The sequence below is a fragment of the Talpa europaea genome (genome assembly GCF_964194135.1).
Source record: "Talpa europaea genome assembly, chromosome: 1".
NCBI classification, from domain to species: domain Eukaryota; kingdom Metazoa; phylum Chordata; class Mammalia; order Eulipotyphla; family Talpidae; genus Talpa; species Talpa europaea.
This window is the reverse complement of record NC_140073.1, coordinates 155,493,411-155,515,812: the sequence shown is the minus strand read 5'-3', so window position 1 is coordinate 155,515,812 and position 22,402 is coordinate 155,493,411. Positions and strand designations below refer to the sequence as shown.

General features: G+C 50.6%; 1 protein-coding gene across 1 annotated transcript in view; it reads right to left on the bottom strand.

Annotated features, from left to right (window-relative positions):
- The window catches only part of SPP2 (secreted phosphoprotein 2), a gene marked incomplete at both ends in the record, with an annotated part of 48,960 nt that overhangs the window by 18,521 nt on the left and 8,037 nt on the right, over window positions 1–22,402 (bottom strand). The window contains 2 exons of the mRNA XM_084228096.1: window positions 16,884–16,938; window positions 22,031–22,138. Coding sequence (XP_084084222.1) covers window positions 16,884–16,938; window positions 22,031–22,138 — 163 coding nt within the window. The remainder of the gene's footprint in view (window positions 1–16,883; window positions 16,939–22,030; window positions 22,139–22,402) is intronic.

The window sequence follows — 22,402 nt, the reverse complement described above, 5'->3', positions numbered from 1 at the left end:
TTCAGGTTAAAATCACATAGGCACTTTCTATAAGTTGATAACAAACCACAAATTCTTATAAACCTACAAATGAGACCTCACAGCTGGTTAAGTGATGACATTATGACCTTTTTTTTTTAAGTTTTATTTATTTATGCATGCAAGAGCTGGGGTGTAGGCCAAAGCAGTGGGATTCACCAGAGACAGAGTGGGGAGCAGAACAGGCTGAAATACACGGCTGAGGGGAGCAGCGGGGAGTCAGGAGAGGTCTGCTGCACCATGTGGGTAGCTCCCTGGCCAGGACTGAACTCATGCTGCAGTGGCTATCAGTAGTTTCCATAGTGCTGAGACTTAACGCCTCGCACCACCAGAGAGGCCCGACATCATGACCTATTTCACCATCTCAATTATATCTATGTGGATGAAGAGAGTAGTTCATATAACAACCAAAGGTTTTATTCAGCAGAAAAGTGAGGAATCTTCCTGATTAACCCAGTTGCGTTGGTTTGATTTCACAGTGATCTGTTTGTTGTTTGGCAAGGTCTTGACCGTAGACACTGTCTTAAGGAGCTGTGCATGGAAAGACCTGATGTGAGTCTGACACATTTGCCCCAATACTTAAAAATGAACGGGCCAAAAAAAAAAAAAAATGAACACACTGATGAACTTTACATGGGCCACACAGACATCAGTGTGGAATAGAATCTTGGAAATCTTAGAGTTTTTAACCCACTACCTCTTAGCCCGGGACATGTCGCCAAGGTTAAGTAACACATGCAAACACCCCAAGGAAAAAATAACTAGACACTAGCAAAACACAAGCTGATCCCGCCAAATAAGTTGTTAGTGATTTTCCTGTGCAGCTCCTTCGGAACAAAGACATGCAGAGAATTTGTGGCTGGCACCGTCCCAGGGGCTAAAGCACGCGTGGGGTCTGAGGGGCTGAGGGGAGAGCTGGGTCAGGCCGCGTTTGTTCTTGGCATTTAAGGAGGGTTTGCTGTATTTCAGCCTTTGCTTTTAGAGTCGAGTCCAATAAAAGAAAAGGCTCAAAGACACATTTTCATACCCATCTGGGACCAAAATTGAGGGACGTGAGCTCGTTGTGATGGAAATACATCCCATGGCGAACCCAGACAGGTGAGGCTCCCGGTCACGCCTGGCATTTGGAGGCTGCCTTTCATGCTCATGAGGACATTTTTATAGGAGTCACAGCTGTGATGTGTGTCCGGCCCCCCCAGGGTAAAATAAGATTTCCCAGCATCAAGGCTCTGAGTGACAGGTGCGTGTAGGGGAGGGGCAGGGACAGCAGATGCCCTTTGCCCTTTGACCCGCCTTCCTGCCTCCCAGAAGCAAGTGCTTGGGGCTGGGGAGCGGGAGGGGGTCAAGTGTGCTTCACTCCTTATTATTCACTTAGCTCAACTTTCAAATATTAAATATTTTACAATCGAGGATTGATTGGCTTCCTCATATCCAGAAGAGTGTGCTATCATTAGAAATAATTACCAAAATGTCTACTCGCTGGGGGAAATGTTCACAATGTAATTAGTGTGCTCGTTGGCCAGGGCTGGCATTGCCCATTTCCACGACGGGGTGGTTCAAGACAACGGAAATTGATTCTCACTCTCGTGAAGGTTAGAAATCCCAACTCGTGCCAGGGCCTGCAACGGGGGACCGCCATCTTGGCTGCTGTCTTCATGGCGCCTTCCCCTGTGGGTGCCTGTCCCCCTCTTCTCATGACACCTGCTACTGGATTTAGAGCCCACCCTAAATTCAAGATCCTGAAATGAAATCTATTGGGAAGGATCTGTTTCTAAATGAGATCACTTTGTGGGCTCCGGGAGGACCAGTGGTGAGAAGGAGAACATCTCCCATCTTTCAGGCCCCCACATTTCATCAGAACAGCAGCGAGGACACTCCAGTAGCTGCACCCCAGCAGTGTAAGTCTCAAAAGACGTGCACTGGGGCCACCCGCAGGGCATCACTAGACACACCCCTGTAGCAGCAAGCTGGGGTGCGACTGGAGAACCAAAATGAGTGTGAAAAAAACCCACAAACAGAATCTTAAAGAGAACAAAGGAGAGCCTGCGGCCCAGGGCCGGGACCTCTGAGCAAGACCCAAAGTGCAAAGGGAGCCGAGGCGGCCAGGCGGGGATGCTGAGAGTCTGTGGAGCCAGCGGGGCTAGTGACCAACCACAGGCGGGGCGTGGGGAGAGGGTCACCCCGAGGCTGGATGACACTGAGGACTGGTGTCTGGCCCACCACTGAGGGGGGGAGATGGGCCTTGGGTGGGGGTTCCACTGGCAGCAGGAGCTGGGGGGCACAGGAGAGCAGACCGAGGGCCTTAGAGACAAGCAGGGGCTGCCTTCGGGGACAGGCTTGTTCTCCAAGACTTGGGGGGGGGGGCAAACCACGCCGGGGGGCAAACCATGCCGGGGAGCAGGCGTGGGCTAGCCTGGAGAAAGTGAGGGTGTTCTTTTCCTGGGGCTGCCGGGAGGAACCGTGCACGTGGCTTAGGGCAAGAGACACGCATCCTCGCGGTGCTGGGAGCGTCAGCAGGCTGCCTCCTTCTGGACCCCAAGAGGCGCCGAACCTGCCTGTGCCCTGCCCGCAGGCGTGAGCCCCCAGCTCTGCCTCCATGGCCCCACGGCGGGGTCCTCCCTCCCTGAGTCTTGTCTCTTCGTCCAAGGACGCAGTCACTGGGTGAGGCCCCTGCTCCGGGGGGACCTCATCTCTCATTCCTCCCGCGGAGAGCCTGTTTCCACAGGACCCGGACTGGGGGCCGGGGCAGGGTGGGGGAAGGCCGCGGCCTTCCCGAGGAGCCCTGAGCGGAACGTCATCCCAGCTTTATCATGTGCCAGGTCACAGGCCCCCCAAGACCTGTCCAGCCCCGTCTCTGCTTGCAGGGGTGACCCATCACCCTTGCCTGCTGCAGGCTCAGCCCCGGGCCTAGAGTCGTGGCCGACGGCGCCCGCTGCACGCGCACCTGCGAGGCTGCTCTGCTGACGCGCTGCTCCGGCTGAAGAGCCAGTGTCAGGGCCAAATGGGCCGAGAGCTTTCTGTTGTCTGGCAGTGCCAGGGGCCCGGGCGCGCTCTCTGCCGAGACAGACAGGTCTCCACCGTAGGTGGTAACGGGGGAGCAAGACAAACGTAAGAGGCTGGATCTGGGGAGGATTTTATTGCACTGCATTTTCTCAGCATGGAAGCTTCTTTGCAACCACAGCAGGTAACTTTGGGAGGCGAGACTGGGGTGACCCTGACCAGACATTCCCAGGGCCACCCTCCTGGCCACCAGAAGCTGACCTGGGGGACGGCCCCAGCCCTGCGAGGGGGCACAGGCAAGGGAGGAAGGGGACCAGGGGTGGCGAGGAGCGGCCGGCTCCGGCTCTGACCGAGACCTGCCCTCTGCTCCCGCCACACACTCTTCCCCCTAACGGTGACCCCCAGCTGGGGGTGCACCAGCTGCCCTCCTCCCTGCCAGCCCCTGCGCAGAGCACGCTTCTGCCCCCCTAGTGTCCCCGAGGCCCCAAGCAGGGGAGCCCGGGAGACGCCTGTTTGCCTTCCCTCCTCCTTGCTCTGTTCACACGCCATTACCCCCACCCCCCAGCACCCCCAGCCTGAGAAAAGGCTCGCCTGTCTTATCTGTTCATTAATTTTGTTTTTCCTTCAGAGGCTTTGTCTGGCTTCGCGGGAACGCCAGTTTTCTGTTGAGTGCTCGCCAAGGGAGTGTCTGTTTGGATACGAGAGAAAGAATGTCGGGGTCACGGCACAGCCGAGGGACAGCCTGCACAGCCGAGGAGGCGGGACTTCAGTCTGGGGGAGCGAGGGTTTCACGGGGTGCTCTGGGAGGGGGTCTACTCCCCAACCCCCACCTGTGTGGACCCAGGGTCCACGCTGACCAAGGAGGGGACCCAAGTGGGGCAGAAGGAGCAGCGTGGCCTCAGCAGCCACCAAGTCAGTGTGGTCCACCTGTTTTGTGTCCTCTGAGAGGACTGACTCCAGCTTCAATTGCATCCTAGCCCCTTGCACCCCAAGTCCCTTGTACCCCAAGCCCCTTCCCATGCCCGCTGGGTTCTCTCCCCCACCCGCTGCAGCTACAGCCCCACTCAGTTCTTCACACCCTCTGGGGTGCTCGGGCTCACCCCAAGCACACTCATCCACCGTGCGCCCCGCACGCTGCCCCAGGGTACTAGTCACACGAGATAGAGCTCGTCTCACGGGACATGACGGGATGCCCTCAGCTCGGCCTTCTTGGGTTGCTGAAGCACCGACCACATCACAGCCCAGGGAAGGAGGTGGGGCTGGATGCAGGAATTGGAGAAAGGAGAAAGGCAGTTCAGGAAGGCCCGAGTCGGCGAATCTGCACCTCATTTTAAGAAACCTGAACCTGAATCTCGCAGCAGGGCCTGCGCTGTGAGGTGGTTCATTCCTTTGTATTTTTTCAATGAACTTAAAGTCCCCAGGCCAACAGCGGGTGCTCTGGAGCTGCTATTCTGGCTTATTGTGCTCAGATGAGCAGGTTTGACCACAAGAACCGCCTCTGTGTGAAGATGTCTCACACCATTTCCTCAGAGCACACTCAGGCAAAGGGAGAGCCCAGCCCAGACATACAGGCTGCAGGGCCTCTCGGTGGCGGCTGACCCTGCTGGCCCCTTCCCCACCTCTCCTCACTGACCCCCGGAGCCACTGAGGAAATCAGAGCCCACACCGTGAAACGAGCACAGAAGTCACCCCACGATCAAGTGCGATCTCTTGCCGCAACCTGGAAAGGAAAACAGAGCAAGACAGAACACCCTGAGGAAGCTGCCCCAATCGAGGACACAGTGGTCCTCCCCTCGTGCGCCCCAAAGGTGAGCGCTGACGCTGCAGCGTTCCTGCCTCATGCCCCTGGGCGGGAAGCGTGACAGGGTGTGTGACAGGCCTCACAGGTACTGCAGGATGGAAAATAAGGAAGAACATTCAATATCCGAATGCTGGGAAATTTTTAATCCAAGCTGGGAGGAGACCAGGCAGATGAGCACAGTCCCTGCGTGGGGAGTGTCACACTCGTGGAGCCCCGGAAAGGCAACATCGTTATGCTCTTGGACACTGCTGACTCCCTAGTAAAAATGTGATTCCAGACAGGTTGGCTCCGTCGCACCTGCCTCTGGAAAGAGGCCAGATTGTTCTGTTGTAAACCTCTGAGCGGGACAATGACACTGTTATGGAGCGGCCGGTTTATGGCTGTTTGTCTTGTACCCAGATTTCTGTAGAGGTGAGTGCTGGGAGGGGAGGCTGAGGACAGGTGTGCACCATTCAGAGGAGAGACACAGGGTCTCTTTGTTTATAGAAAATCACTCACCTGGATTCTGGCCTGAAGGAATCTGATCTTGTTTGTTCTTAGAAACAGCCCTGGCTGTGGGACGGAGTTGTGGGGTCAGACTCTCATCTTTCCTGCTGTCTCTGTTGCTGCCAACAGCATCCATTTTCTCTGTAAAGGGAGGTTCTTTTCCTGATGACCAGTTAATGCCCCAGGAAGAGCAGTGTTTGGGGAAAGCATGATGGGGGGAGAGCCTGGAGACCACACTCTAAGAGAACATTGGCTCACACGGTCCCAAACACATCAGCAGCAACTCTGCTAGACAGGCAACCCAGCAGACTCCCAGCCTGGGGCCAGGGTGGCTGCTAAGCAAGGCTGGAATACTGCTGGCCTAGGATTTGCTTATTATTGGGAGGCTGCTGCCCTAAAGGGAGCTGGAGTTTTGGGAGAATACCTGTTTACTCTGCATATGGAGTTCCAGGATGTTAGAATTTCTGCAAACAGAACTTCTTCCCAGAATTGACTCCTGTTCTCTGAGGATGTACTGGCTTCTGCGCATGTTCCCTTCTAACCAGGAAAACTTGTTTTCAGCAGTAACTTATTCATCCGTATAAGAAAAACACAATTGTGTGCTATTTTCTTGTTCCTTTGTTCATATCTGTAATAAAAGCTTGGACTGGGAGAGTGAAAGGTAGAGCTGCTCTTGATGGCTCTCCCCAGGCTCCCCCTGCTGTAAATTCATTTAGACTCCAAGTCTTCATTAAAGGCAGAGAACTTCATCGGCTGTCCTATCTGCAGCAGCTTATTACTAGTCTCTCCCTCCAGAAGGATGAGGGAGACACGTGATGGCAAAAGTGCTTGGGAAAGGCTGTGACTCCAGAGATTGATCATCTACACAAACATGTATTACTTAATATGCACTGAATATTACTTTTGACCCATTAAAGGTCTCACACCTGCCCCCACAGATATTCAGGGATGAGATCCTTTGTTAGCGCAGTGTATGGGAAGTGGTTAGGAAGGGGGAGGCACCTTGTAGAGAGGGTAAAGATTGAAGGTGTTTTGTGACGTTGATACCAGACCCAGAAAAAGCAGCACAAAAATAAGTCACAGATCACTTTCACTTAGGAATGTTGATACAAACATTTAAAATAAAACTAGCAACTAGAATCTGGCTGCATATTCAAAGGATTGTAAATAAATCATGACTCAATGGAATTGTTCCAGGAATGCAAAGATGGTTCAATATAAGCAATATATTAGCATAATTCACTAGCAAAGAGGAAGGAAAATTTTCAAAATTCATATTCAAAAAAGATGAATTTTAAAAGACACTTGATAAAGTTTTACACACATTTATCTTAACTCTTCAGCAGTGGACAGACAGATAAAACCTTAATATTGCTATAAATATAGACACCCCTACACCAAACCAGAAGCCACCATTGTGCTTAGTAGAGAAGCACTAAAAACGCCTAGAACACTATCAATGTAAGGAGCAAAAGAATGCATGTGTGGCACTGTTATCTAATCCTTTGGAAATGTAATCATGGAAGAAAATAGGAAAAAGAAAGAAGTGACATTTGAAAAATGAAAAAGTCAAAAATAATAGTATGTGCAACGTAGAACACTCTTAAATATAAACTGAAAACCTATTAAAAATGATATGAGAATTCATTAGGCATACAAGCCAAAAGCCTAATACATATCAGTCAATTTTATAAGTATAATAATAAAAGATCTCACAATAACAACAGACAATAATACCAATAAGTAAATTTTAAAAGAAATACACACACACAGAAAAAACCTCTTAAACTCTATTAAGAGACATAAAAGAAGACTTCAGTGAATGGAGACTTGTGTCTTATTTTTGTAGAGCAAGACTCAAAAATCTAAACATAAAAGTGTTTTCTAGATTAATCTACACATATGAGGTAATTTTTAAAAATGTTTAAACAACAACAATTTTTTTTCATAACTTGAGAAACTAATTTTAAAGTCAAAATAAAGTAAAGCATATGAGAACATTCAAGAAAGTTCTGGAATATAGAAGATTAGGGGTGAGGGCGGGGCTGACCTTGCCAGACAATTATGTTACTAAATAGAGCAGTTTGCTGTAGAGTAGGAATGGACAGTCACATATAAATCTAGATGTGAAGGACCAATAATGTCTTTGTGAGTCATCTGCCCTGAAAAGTTGTCAGGGACTCCTGAGGTCTCCATTGAAAGTGCAGGAACTGACATGGGTTTCATCTTGCTAGTGAGGGGCCACGTTCAGGTCTGGGGATTTTCACACCTTCCAATTCTCTAGCTGCCTGATCAGCCCCCAGCAGGCAGAAGGTAGACCTGGCTCCAGGTATGGCCCCCAGAGGAGTGCATTTCTAAGTAAGTGACTTGGGGACACATACCTCAGTCCTTCCCTGGTGACACCTGCTTTGACAGAAAACTGGCTTTGCTGTTGATCCCTGGGTTGAAAAATCTGAAGGAAAAGAAATTAAGAAGGTATTTTGGTGGTAGGAGGGGGGAGTGAGGACTCCTATTCTTCAACCACAGATCATTTCTGTTTAAAAATTAAATCACCCACAAAAGGAAAAGCACTCTTCTGACACTGAGCCGCCTGGGACTGATTGTCTTTTTATGAGTAAGTAGTTTACAATCATCATATATTGTTATAAAACGCACATTTATTAAGCTAAATACAGCCACGCCATGAGTCCTCAACTCTGAACTCCATAAGCTAATACCAAACACCTCCTGCCATTAGCTTCTCAACTAAAATTCCGATAGACTTTCCTATTAAAAAAAATCAGGTCACACATGAAAGGAAAAAACAGCACATTTATTCTGGACTGGAACTGATCAAACGAAAAATTACACTATCTGTAGAGCATCGTTCTTCCCTGGAACGCTGGTTTCTTCCAGTGCATTTTGCTGTTGAAAAAAGAGAAAGAAGAGCAGGGTTAGACCCCTGGGTGTGCGTTTCAGTCTTGTTCTGGAGACACAGGGTATCCCAGCCCTGGTCAAGAAGAATCCAAGACGGTCCAGACACCAGCGAACGTTTGAACAAATTGATCAAGCCTTGAGGCTGACTCTTCGCAGCACACAGGTGTTGACAGAGACCCCTGAGAAGGCCACACTGGCAGATGCTACTACATAACAGTGTGGCTCACACTGCCGTGGTCTGGGTGCACTCGTGTGGCCCCTGGCCATACTGTTCCAGCTGCAAAGACCAAGAAAGCACACGACTCTCAGATGGTCTCCTTTCACCAAGAGACTCCGGACCTGATTTGCCCTTGTTCCTGTTTTAGAGCAGCAGATACAGATTGTCAGAGCTCTTTGCTTAAACATCACCTTTCACCACCACTCCTACCGATGAAAGGATTTTCCAGCTCCCTGAAAGAATCTGGGCACAGCATTGGCTAGCTCATACAAATACTTGCCTGCTGTTTAATTCCAGACACTTAGCAGGCTCTGAGGAGCCCATGTGGCCCGAGCCAAGGCCTCTCCCAGGAGGGTGCCCTGCCGCGGGCTCCCGCCCCACGCTCCAGACCGCAACCTCATCTTCTGTCCCTTGAAACAGCCATCCTGACTTTCTCGGTATCCTGTCCTAGACCAAGGTGTAGTTCGTGATATTTAATAGATGTGGGGACCAGCTCAGGGCAGAGCCCCCAAAGGGAGAGACATGAGCTGAGGGCTGAGGACCAAAGGGGTCAGCCAGGTGGGTCAGCCAGGAAGGTCAGCCAGGCGGGTCCAATAGGGTCGCAGCAGGAGGTCCTTGAGCACAGCAGGTGCTGAGGGGCAGTGGGCTGGGGGTGACCGGATATGAGGTCAGCCCCTGAAGACTGTGAGGCACATACGGGGGCCAGGACTAGATCCTGGAGGCACGTTGCACTATACAAACTGTGAAGCCTGTGGAGGCTCAAGTTTTATTATTAACGTGTGTGTATGTGTGTGTATATGTGTGTGTGTGTGTGTGTGTGTGTGTGTAAAACTGAAACACACTGAACCCCTGGCAAGAATTGCACCTGAAGATTCCTTTCAAGTCCCTCAGGCTGTCGCTCTAGGACTTGGGATATTTCAAAATACAAAGCGCCCATGGCTTGTCCCTAGCAGCTGGGGCTGATGCACCCACGAGACTCAAGGATGCTCAGTGCGGATCTGATCAAGCCGGGCTCCGTCTCCCTCAGCCCCGGGGGCCCATCGACTGTTCTTCGCTTGGCCCAGGGTCTGTCTTTTGCACGTCTCAGCTTTGCTCCCCAAGTAGGTGAGATTTCAGGGATTGGATCAGAATCTCCTCTGTGACTGCAGACGAGGCTGAGAGCAGCGTGCAGAGCAGGCAGGGGTCACCACGGAGGCAAGTGATGAGATGGTGGGGCCAGGCCGGAGATGTGGGGCACCCTCACAAGACGGGCCCCGGAGGGTGTTGGAGAAGATGACGGTGAGGGAGAGCCATGATGCTCTGAACCCAGAGCTTGAGCAAATAAGGTGAAGAAAGGGAGAGGGGGAGCTGGGGAAGAGGCAGGGTGAGTTCGGGAGCTCAGGGGTACCCCTAGCAGCCATGCCCAGAGGGCAGTTGACATGAGGACCAGGTTCTGCCAGCACATGGGTAACTGCACGTGGGTGACTAAGTCAAGCCACAGCAGAGACCAAGGAATCCAGAAAACGAGGAAGACAACGCTGAAGGGGGAATGCAAACGGCTCGTGTGTTTATTGGTCAGGAAAAGGAGCAGATCAGATTTCATGGACTTGAATCCAGTTTGCAGAAAGCAGAACAGTGAATGGGGTGGGGGGGGGGGACAGCAGCCCTGCAGGACCACAGTGGAGGGGAGGAGATGGGGGCAGGGGTGGGGGCTGGTGGAAGCAGAGGCTCTTGGGTGTGGTTGTTGTCTGTTTGGCTGCTCTGAAAGCAGAGAGACCCGATCCTGTCCATGGCAGTAAATGCAAAGCTGCAGGAAAGCCGGCAGGGGCACGAGAGGCCAGGCTGGTGGAGGCTGAGGGCGGGCAGAGCGGGAGGGGAGGCCGTGAGGCTGAATCTGCAGTTTCTGGACATGCTTTTTTAACTGCGCCTTACCTCAGGCTGTTACTCATAATCCCCGTTTATTCTCACTCGGGGCCACTGGTTCCGGAAACTTCTATTTCCAGGGGCAGAGATCCTTCTTGTGATCTCTAAAGATAGAAAGAGAATGTACAGGCGCTCCGTCAGCTCGAGATCTAAGACGGCGCAGACGAGGGATGCAGATTATGACGCACAGGGGCTCCCCGAGACCACAGCCTCCTCCCCGCCTCGGGCTCTCCTCCGAGTCACAGCTGAACCTGCACTGGGGCCCCAGGGCAGGGGCTGCCCACAAATCTTTCCTCCCCGACCCCAGGATCAGCCTGGTGCCTGCCAGACACATTTGCTGATTTGCACCAAATTGTCCAAAGCGGCCTCAGAGATGGGGCACATCGTGATGTCCCCAGGGCCAAAGTGGTGTCGGACTTCAGGTCTGGCAGGACCGTCTGAGGCAGGTAAAAGTCACCAGTCACAGTAATTTATAGCCACATGTTTTCAGTCCCTAAGGCATTTCCCCAGTGAGGCAGGCAGCTTCCACGACAGCCCCCCGGTCCTCACACCTTGGGCATCCCCCTTCCACGCGGGCTGGGGGTGTGTGGTGATGAGTGAAGCAGCAGGCCCGATGGCGCACACTTCTGAGGTCAGGCGTGAGAGGCGGTGTCTTCCGTCTTGGGTGTCTGTGATGTGCGCATTCTCTCCCTCCGTCCCCCTCGTCACTTCCTCTGGGGAAGACAGCTGTCTCATTTTGAGGCCTCCAAGCGGCCCAATGAAAGGCAGATGGTGTGGGACTGATGCCTTGGTCCAACAGGGAGGAGGGGGTCCGCCAGCCACCCCAGGGGCCTCGGAAGGGATCCTGGGGCCTCACTCGGCACCTCGTCTACAGCCTGGCAGGTCCCGAGACCCCGCACCTGACCCTGGAGAAGTGGCTTCTGCGTTCCTGACCCCACGGACTAACAGAGTAAAGTGTGTGTCCTGCTGCCGAGTGTGAGAGTCTGAGCACACGGTGACAGCAGAAACGCACCCAAGCCGGCTGTCAATCTCATTGCTCTCGTCTCTCTCCAGATGGCTTCTGGCTATTTCCAAAATTGAATCCAAAGACAAATATTTTCTACCATAACAGAGATTTGAAAGAATGGGCCAGATTCCGAAAGCCATTCCAAAGGAAATGTCGAAAACATGTTTTCGGTGTTGGTTACGCTGTCGGGATGACTGTCTCTCTCTCAGAGTGACAACTTGCGGGAGGCGTGTGCTTGGTGTCTTAAGTCATGCTTCAGACTGTGAGTCTTAGCGCTTCAGAATTCACCAGAATATGCCTGCTGGGATCAGACACAGATCCATAAAATAGCACTGTACGTTACTCCTCTGATGGGAGGACTTGGGACATTGGGTGGATTTCACAGCTCTTCCAGAGCGCGAGGCTTTAGGTCTGACGATCCATGTCAAACTCGAGTCTGTGCCACCCCCAGCCCCGTGTCCGTCCAGGTCCAAGGGCTGTGCTGCTGCACACACACTAGGCCTCGGGTGCTCATCCACGAACTGGGAAGGACCCGGAGCTGCCTCGCAGGTAGCTGCCAGGCCGAAGGGAAATGGTGCTGGGGGCCTGCCGAGTCTGGGTCTGCGTCTGCGGAGCCCTGGGCGTCACAGTCCATCTCCACCGCGTAAGCAGGCGCTGCACCTGGTTTCCAGGGCCTCGTGGAGACGGATGAGAAAACTCATCCGTGGCGAGGAGGCACTAAGGACTGTTCCTCTCGTCCACTCACAGCAAAGCCCACGAGGGCAGGGGGCAAAGCAGAGAGGGAGAGTCTGGGCTTCCCTGCAAACGCCCACTGTGCGCAGAGAGCAGGCAGGGCTGACGTCCTGGCCAGCTCCGCTAGCTCCGGGAACTTTAGTAAGCTCTGGCCTCCTGGTTATCCAGGAGTTTGCAAGGCAAGTCTGATCCAGGGCTGCTCTTTCCATCTCCACTTAAAAGATTTGTGTTATTTCAGGATGTCTCCCTGGAACGCCTTCTGCAGAGTCTAGATTGGTCAGAAAAGGTCTCTGAGACCCCAATGGTCACTACATTATGATCAAGGGGACAATACTTCAAGAAGAAATAACACTCATTAACATATACTCACCAAACGAAGGAGCACCAAAATATATCAGACAACTGTTGTCCTCTCTGAAAACAGACATCAGAGAAAACACATACGTAATGGGAGACTTCAACACACCACTATCAACAATGGATAGATCAACAAGACAAAAAATAAGTAAAGAAACCAAAGCTCTAAATAAGGACCTAGAGCAATTGGGCTTAACAGACATCTATAGAACACTAAACCCCAAAAAAAAGGAGTACACATTTTTCTCAAGCGCACACGGATCATTCTCCAGGATTGATCACATACTGGGGCACAAGACACACATCAACAGATACACCAAGATTGAAATCATATCAACCATCTTTTCTGATCATGAAGGCATCAAACTGGAAATAAACCATAAAAAGAAGGCAAGGAACTCTCCTACCTCATGGAGATTGAAAACCACACTACTGGAAGACCACTGGACTAATGAGGAGATCAAAGAAGAAATTAAAAAATTTTTTGAATTGAACGACAAGGAGGACACCAATATCCTAAATGTATGGGATGCAGCAAAAGCAGTAATAAGAGGAAAATATATAGCAATAGAAGCTCACATCAAGAAACAAGAAAGAACTCAAAGAAACAACCTAATCTCGAAGCTCAAATATCTAGAAAAAGAACAACAAAAAAACCCCAAAACCAGTAGAAGAAAAGAAATAATAAAAACCAAAGCAGAAATAAATGAAATTGAAACTAAAAAAACAATCCAAAAGATCAATGAAACCAAGAGCTGGTTCTTTGAAAAAATCAATAAAATAGACAAACCCCTAGCCAGGCTCACAAAGGAAAAAAGGGAGAAAGCACAACGGACACAGCAGAAATCAAAAGAATAATCAGTAACTACTATGAACAGTTATATGGAAACAAGTTTAACAATCTAGAGGAGATGGACAAATTCCTACAACTCTACAATCACCCAAAGCTAGATAAAGAAGAAATAGAACACCTAAACAGACCAATTACAATTAGCGAAATTGAAATGGTAATCAAAAACCTCCCCAAAAACAAAAGCCCAGGACCTGATGGATTTACAAATGAATTCTACCAAACATTCAGAGACGAATTAGTGCCTATCCTTCACAAACTCTTCCCAAAAATTGAGAAGGAAGGGACAATACCAAACACGTTCTATGAAGCCAACATTACACTAATACCAAAACTGAACAAGGACAACACAAAAAAGGAAAACTACAGGCCAATCTCCCTAATGAACACTGATGCAAAAATCCTCAATAAAATTTTAGCTATCAGAATCCAACAATGTATCCATAAGATAATTCACCACGACCAAGTAGGATTCATTCCAGGGACACAAGGATGGTTTAACATCCGAAAATCAATCAACATTATCCAACACATCAACAAAAAGAAATATAAAAACCATATGATAATATCAATAGATGCTGAGAAAGCTTTCGACAAAGTGCAACACCCATTCATGATAAAAGCCCTTGAAATTCTTGGGATACAAGGAACATACCTCAACATCATAAAGGCCATCTATGACAAGCCAACAGCCAGTATCATTCTCAATGGTGAAAAGCTGAAAGCAATTCCATTAAGATCTGGAACAAGACAAGGATGTCCACTCTCACCACTGCTTTTCAATATAATACTGGAAGTCCTAGCCAGGGCAATAAGACAAGAGAAAGACATCCAAGGAATCCAAATAGGAAAAGAAGAAGTCAAACTATCACTATTTGCAGACGATATGATATTATACATAGAGAACCCCAAAAACTCCACAGAAAAGCTAATTCAACTCATCAATCAGTTCAGTAAAGTGGCAGGATACAAAATCAACACGCAAAAGTCAGTAGCCTTCCTATACACAAACAATAAATCTGAAGAAGAAGAAATCAAAAAAACCATCCCTTTTATTATTGAAACAAAAAAAATCAAATATTTGGGAATAAATCTAACAAAAGAGGTAAAGGACCTATACAAAGAAAACTATAAAACACTGTTAAAAGAAATAGAAGAAGACACAAAGAAATGGAGAGACATCCCCTGCTCATGGATTGGAAGAATAAACATTATTAAAATGGCCATCCTTCCAAAAGCAATATACAGATTCAATGCTATTCCAATCAAAATTTCAATGTCATTCTTCAAAGAAATAGAACAATTATTGATGAAATTCATATGGAATCACAAAAAACCCCGAATAGCCAAAGCTCTCCTGAAAAAAAAAGAAGGGAATGGAGGCATCACACTCCCAGACTTCAAACTATACTACAAAGCCATAATCATCAAAACTGCATGGTATTGGAACAAGAACAGACATACAGACCAATGGAATCGAATAGAAAATCCAGAAATAAACCCACAGATTTATGGTCAACTAATCTTTGACAAAGGAGCAAAGACTATGCATTGGAGCAAAGAAAGTTTGTTCAATAAATGGTGCTGGGAAAACTGGGTCGCTGCATGCAAAAGAATGAAGCTTGACCACTACCTCACACCATACACAAAAATCAACTCAAAATGGATTAAAGAACTAGACATAAGACCTGAAACCCTAAAATATATAGAAGGAAATATAGGCGAAACACTACGTGATCTGCACATCAAAGACATCTTTACAGACACATCACCCAAAGCAGTGATAGTGAAGGCAAAGATCAACAGCTGGGACTACATCAAATTAAAGAGCTTCTGCACAGCAAAAGAGACAATAACAAAAACAAAGAGAAACCCCACCAACTGGGAGAACATTTTTGCACCCAACACTAATGATAAAGGACTGATCACAAAAATCTGCAAAGAGCTGATGAGACTCAACAACAACAAAGAAAATAATCCAGTCAAAAAATGGGCAGAAGAGCTAAAAAGAAACTTCTCTGAAGAGGAAATGCAAATGGCCAACAGGCATATGAAAAAATGTTCAACATCACTTGTCATCAGGGAAATGCAAATCAAAACTACCATGAGATACCATCTTACACCAGTGAGAATGGCACATATTAAAAAAACTAGCAACAACAAATGTTGGCGAGGGTGTGGAGAAAAAGGAACTCTTCTGCACTGTTGGTGGGAGTGCAAACTGGTCCAACCACTGTGGAAAGCTGCGTGGAGATTTCTGGACCTACTAAACATAGAGCTTCCATGTGATCCAGCAATTCCACTCCTAGGTATTTACCCAAAGGACACAGAAACATCAATTCCAAAGAGCACCTGCACCCCTATGTTTATAGCAGCACTGTTTACAATAGCTAAGCTTTGGAAACAACGCAAATGCCCAAAAATAGATGACTGGATCAAGAAGATGTGGTACATATATACCATGGAATATTACTCAGCATTCAAAAAAGATAAACACATGCAATTTGCAGCAACATGGATGGCGCTGGAAGGGATCATGCTCAGCGAAATAAGCCAAAAAGAAAAAGAAAAACACCTGATGGTCTCACTCATAGCAGGAATCTAGAAAACTTAAATAAGGGACCAGGAAAATGAATAACTATAAGAAAGTGAAAATCAAAATCAACAAAAAACTATGAACCAGAGACACTTTTAGGGGGGCGGGGGCAGGAGGGGAGGGATTGGGGTCAGAATGGGGGGGCTGCAATTGTATGGGGAATATAACAATAAAATTTATTATCTAAAAAAAAAAAAAGAGAGAAAAGGTCTCTGAGGAAGAAAGAAGGACCCACCTACCCTGGGACCATTCATAAAATCGTTCACTCTGGACTGGCCAGGAAGCAGACCTGAAACACAGTGATAAAGCACAACCCCCTCTTCCCACTTCCAGAACGTTCTATGGTTTTATTATTGATGCCACAGCCATGTCTCTTGTGGAGGAAGCAGCGGGAGGCGGCCTGAGTCTGGCTACCAGGAGCACCGGTCGGGAAAACCCATGCACAGGCAGAATGGTCAGTGGACCGTAGAGCACACCAACCCAACCCCACTTCAAATGGACAGTCTTACAGGAAGGGAACAAGGGGGCATCCTCCGTCCCCCCAAGCAAGACTCTTCGAGGGCTGGTCAGCTCTGGTCCCAGAGCTAGAGGGTGACAGACTAGCGCCAGCCAGTCAGGTGAGGTTTAGCCCAGACCAGACCAGCTACAGGTTACTGCAGAGACGGCCGATACCTTATGCCACACACCCAGGAGGGAACGCATGTGTGCAAGTTTAGTTAGGGGATCCTCTTAACCAGCACCTGCCTGCCTGACACAGACGCCGGGGTCACCAGGGAGAATCAGATACGGGAAAGCGCTCTACAATTATGACGGGACAACTGAATGCAGAGTTGTCTCAGCATTGCCTGGCGTGAAGAAAGGAGCAAGAGCCAAGGGAAATGTTAATTTTCTGTAATTTCCATAATCATGCAATATTTCTTTTTAGATGACTCACTGATGGAGAGCTTCGAAATGAACATTGTTTCAAGAAAATGACATTTAAAAGAACAGATCTCAACTTACCAAACTGATAATTGTTTCTCCATTTAGAGGATCCCAATAAGCGCCCGAAAATCCCCTGGGTAGATTAGGCACCAGCACAAGACAGAGGAAGGAAAGCTACCATGGAAATGCAGACAGGACAGGCAGGCTTGGGGGCACCGCAGACCCCGCTCGCGATGGACAAGGTGACGTACTCCATGCAACAGCTTTGTCGGGTAGGAGCACACGCGTCTAAGAAGGCATGTAAGAGTAGCCAACTCAGTGTTTACACTTTCTATAGAGCTTTCCGGCCAACTCAGAAGTACTTCCAAACATTGGGGACCAGAAACAGGAAACGTGGTGATACGAATCTGCAAGGACACCGCTTTGCAGCCACATTGTGGTGTTTCTTTTCTATGAGGCCCTCCCGCCCCGTTCAGCTAGGAGGAGGCGTGAGCCAGAAGGAAAGTGAGGTGGCGACGTAAAGGAAATGCAAGCCAGGAGGGTAAGAGTGGCCCCAAGTCCTGTTTGACCAGGTGGACCAGACCATGAGCAGGCGAGTCCTTCCCAGCAGTGTGGCCGCCCCACTGGCCACGAGGCACGGTGACAGATCAAAGTGTCAGGTCCTGACCCACGAGGACCTCACAGTGTCCTGGAGGAACGAGGCCCAGAACCAGCTCCAGGTATGCTCTGCTCTCCTCTGCCTCACCCGTGGACCTGCCCCTGAAATATCCGCTTCAAGGAGCCAGGCTAATTATCCTTCCCGCACCGTCTCCCTCCAGGTGAGTGTCTCCTGAAACCTCACCTGGTTCCACTTCACCCAGTGCTCTCTGGTGAATTATTTCCCAAAGGGCAAAGGACACACTCTTTTGGGGTGGCGCCTAACAAAAGTCCACAGAAAAACCTATGTCCACACAAAAGCTCGCTCATCAATGCTCAAAGCTTCATTGATTTCAATAGTAGGGAGGAGGGTTGGGGTGGAATATTACTCAATCATGAAAAGGACAGAAGTGCTGACGTGTGTGCTACAGCAGACAGGGGCCTTCAAAACCTCACACGCAGGAAGGGAAACCACAACACTCCTGCCACGCGACTCCATTTCTCGGGAAGAAGAGCAGGCAAGTCCATGAACACAGGAAGGACACGAGCGGCTGCCGGAGCGGGGGTGGGAGCAGGGAAGCACCAGAGGGTGAATGCTGACGGCCGTGAGGCTCCTGTGCTGCGGGAGGGGGCCTGGACTTGGAGAGCGGGGCCGGCGGGGCAACCCTTGGGTCCCCGAGAACCACCCAGCTGTGCACATGAAAGGGGCCGATGGCCCTTCACGTGGATAACGTCTCAAGAAAGGGGTCGCGTCAAGGAGGTGGCCTGACGTGAGCTGGGCTGATGGCAACAGCATCACAAGGGGTCTTGAGCCGGAGCGAGAGAGAAATGCCCGTTTCCTCCTCAGTTCCCAGGCGATGGGTCTGGAGCAGCTTTTGGGGCGAGGAGGAAGCTCAGCTGTGACAAGGGAGGGAGGGAGAGGGGAGCGCTGGAGAAGGAACGGGCATGGGGGGGAGGGAGGGAAAGTGGGGGGACTTGGGGAAGGCGGGGAAGAACAGAAGGAGAAGGGGGGGAGAGAGGGCCGGGAGGGGCGGGGAGGGGGAGAGCGTGTACAGGGGCCAGAGGAGGCCTGGGAGGCGGCGCGGGAGGAACAGGGACACATGCACGTGGCCCAGGTAGTGTCGGGGTCCCTAAACCCCCTAAACAGAGCTGTGGGCGGCCAAGCCCACCCTTCCCTCTCTGGGAGCCAGGTCCGGGGAACCACGCCACCCTGGCTCACGCGCTTCTGGCTGAGTCTCTCTCCTGACACGGAGGACGCGCCACACCGCGAGCGCCTGCGTCCTGGCTGCAGCTCAGACCCGTCCGGTCGTCCCCTCTTGGGACTCTCTGGGTCTCCTGGCTGGACCCTGCCACGTCTCCTCCCCGCCCCTTCGGACAGCTGAGTCCAGCATCAGCCCGTTCTTTCTCTTTGAAAGAGAAAAAATAACAATGAAAACTACCAGAATCCAAACATCTCTGCGGCTGGGGAGACGAGACTATCAGCACAGGCAGGGTGCGGTCTCTCAAATTTCTTTACAGCTTTTTTACCTTTGAAAACTCCGGACTTCTAGATTAGGACAGTGTCTCCCATGATGGCCTTCCCAGGCCTTTTCCATTGGTTCCAAGCCCGGTTCAGTCATAATTTGGTTTTTTGGCCTCATTCTCCAAGGCACCCGTATTCCTTCCCGCTCCTTCCTTTCTCTGGGAATTCTGCATTCTGCAGATGGTTTTCAAGTGATCTTTATTTTCATTACTCGGAGATTTTTTTTCAGTTTTATTTCTCCTATTTCCTACTTCCAGCCATGATTTATTTGTTCTAAGCCTAAATTCATCCTGGTCTATTCTCTTTCATGCTTGTAATATCACCATTTATTTCACTGGAAATGGTTAGCAGCTGTTTTCTAGTTTTTCTCTGTCCTATGTAGGAAGCGAACTTCAGAGTTTCCAGGAATTACCTTAAATTTCCATCTGTTTTCTTCTCTCTCGTTTGAAGTGCAGAATTTTTTAATTAAAAAAAAATTTAATTCAGCCGTAATTCTTTACGACACCCTCATCTGTGAGAAAAGCAACCTGGGAGCCTATTTTAACATCTTGCTCGTGTCTGGGGCTAATTTAACTTCATGTCAGAGTCTTCTTGCAAAACTCGGGATTGGAGGAAAAGCGGGCGGTCTTCCCCCCGCAGTGAGAAAGCTGGGGCAGACCCAGGGGTGTGCAAACGCTTGGAATCAGCTCCCCAGGCAGACGTGGAAGGGGCTGCGTTAGGGGGCCGTTCCTGACGTGAGCCTCCCCTGTGGGGAAGTCACAGGATGGAGCAGAACCCATCACCCCAGCAGAGTCCTCTCCTCCTGTCCTGCCAGCCCCCCACTTACAGCCGGTCCAGTCTGTTCCTCGTCTGATCCTGTGGCCTCCCTATCATGACCCGCCAATAGCCTCTCTCGGATTGGCCGGGAACCCTGGCATGAGGCGAGGTCCATCTCGTCTTGTGGCCGCCCCTCCCCAGCTTCACTCCACAACTCTCCTGTCCCCCACATCCTGCTTATCTCAGCCATAATGAGCTTCTTTCCATTTCAACCCACCGGCTTGCTCCACGCGTGAGGGAACTGCATCGTGCGCCCCGCTGTGCCTAGGGCCCCTCCCTCCCCAGCGGGGACCCTTACGCGCACCCACCCTCCAGCTCTGGGGTCCGGCGTCCGTTCCCGGGGAAGCTCACGCTATGCCACACAACAACCCCTGACCCCTGCTTCATGCACACCTCCAGGGCTGGCCGGGGCTTGCTCCTGAGTGTCTCCTGGCTTTTCCCGTATAAATCACAAAATCAGTAAGACAAAATCTTTATGGTCCAGCCCTCGCCATTTCTGGGTTGGCTTGGCAGGGCGTGCCAGGGGGTTCGCCGTGGGACTCATCAGGCCTCTGGGGGAGTCTAGGACAGGCAGCGCTTGTACCTGCCCGGGCACCAGAACTAGGAGCCTCAACTGTGGCTCCGGTCCTAGCCAGAAACCCACTGGGAGGGGCCTCCACGCCGGTCAGGTCAGAGAGGTCAAGCCAAGGTTCTGACAGCCCAGACAGTCTCCCGGCGCCAGTCACACCCCCATTACAGAGGCTCCTGCGTTATGCATTTCATTATCTCTTGGCCCTAAAATGGACGTCCACGCACCGTATGTAAGGCGTGGAGATGCCAATAGCAAGACAACATTAGCTTCCATAGGTAATTCTTGAGGTTGAAATTTTGGAATATAATTTTCACTACAGAATTAAATGTTGAAAAGTTAATTAAATAAGAGTAGACAAAGATGCTCTTGGGTGGATTCAGCTTTTTTACTTTTAAATGACATTTTGAAAATACCTCGCAAGCAGGTGCCCCATTATGAATAAGGAAACTGACAGGTGACCGGGAGGCCGGGGAGGCCACGCTTAGTGCGGGGCCCTGCACGCCCAGCACAAGCTGCCGGGCACACCAGGACCACTGCCCTGTTTTCTTTCAACTAAAGCTCTTGCTTGGAGCTGAGAGTCCTGCCCAGGATGCCCGGATGAGGCCGGACACTGACGCCAGAGATGACCCAGGTCAAGGTGGCCGAGGCTGACGACAAGGTCTGAGACTGAACGTGACGGACACCAGGAGCACCAGCTGTGCGGGCTGTCTGCTCACGGCCGTCTCTGACCAACCGACTCTAACAGGCCAGCCTCGGCCAGGAGGGCGGAGCCGTCTCTGTCCTCTCTGCTCAACGACCACGAGAGAACGGTCTCCTCAGGGGCTGTGCCACCGCTCTCCCAGGTCCACGGCCAGCAAGCTAGAAAATAAAAGCGGTTCTAGGTTCCACTCCTGTCCCTGCTCCTGACTTTCTGTAGCGACGGGGGCAGCAGGACGCAGGCCCGTCCCCAGCAGCAGCAGCAGCCACCAGGCACGTTTCTATTCCCAGTTAGTGTCCAGGGGCTGCCTGTTCCTGTCACACGCGTCACTGTTTCTCCCTCGGCGCATTCCACTGTGTGTACTGAGCAGTGACTGGTCTCGAACACAGCCTTAGGCTGACGGGACAAGACTCCCCTGCCCTCTCGAGACACACTTTCCAGCAAGAAAGCAGTCACTAAGCAGACAAACCCCCGGGCAGAAATGTGCGGATTACTAACTTCCATGCTGTCAACTGCCACGATTCTCTCAACAACCCATCAGCTCATCTTTATCCCCGCGTCACAGGGAGGAAGAAGCTGCGAGCATGAAGGGGGAGTTCTCTGACCTAGACGACAGAGTCGGAAACAGTTTTGAGGACTGGCCCCACCCAAAGGCCCCTCTTCATTCCGTTTAGCCACGGTGTTGGGGAGCCACGGGCCTACACCTGCACCTGCAGGGGGTGGGGGGTGCTGCTTGCTGATGTCAGCTCTTGGCCAGGAGGGTCTCCAGGAAACAGATGCCCGGAGCGGGGGTGGGGGGCCGGAAGAGGAAGGGGTGCAGAGAACGAGACTCTAAGGGAAAAGGGAGCATCCAGATGGGCGAGCGGAGCTCTGCTTGAGCACACCTGGGTGCAGTGCCCGCTGCTCTGACACTCCATCTGCTGGTCACAGAGCCCCACAGACCCTGGGGCTCTGTCTCTGAGATCCCCAGCCCCTGGCCATACCTCTTCGCTGCTGCTTGACTCGGAACTGGAGGCCCAGCTGCAGCGAACCCAGACGCCCTGCACCTGCTCGGCAGACATGTGCACGGAGCTCCTGCACCGGCCTGCTGGCTGAGGAGGCAAAGCAAGAGTTAGGGCGCCACGGCTCATTGGAAGGGTGAAGCCTATTCACAACACCGGGCAATCATGCAGGGCTTGGCAGAGGACGTGGACTGAAAGGATGCAGTCATAGAAGCATTTTGTATGTCCAAAAGGAACGTTTCTCAAGACCTAAGCAGAAACCAATGAAACATTTATTTACATTTTTTTTTTATAGAGGCATGTTTTTATTTATTTATTTGTTTGTTTGTTTGTTTGTTTTGTTTATACATGCAC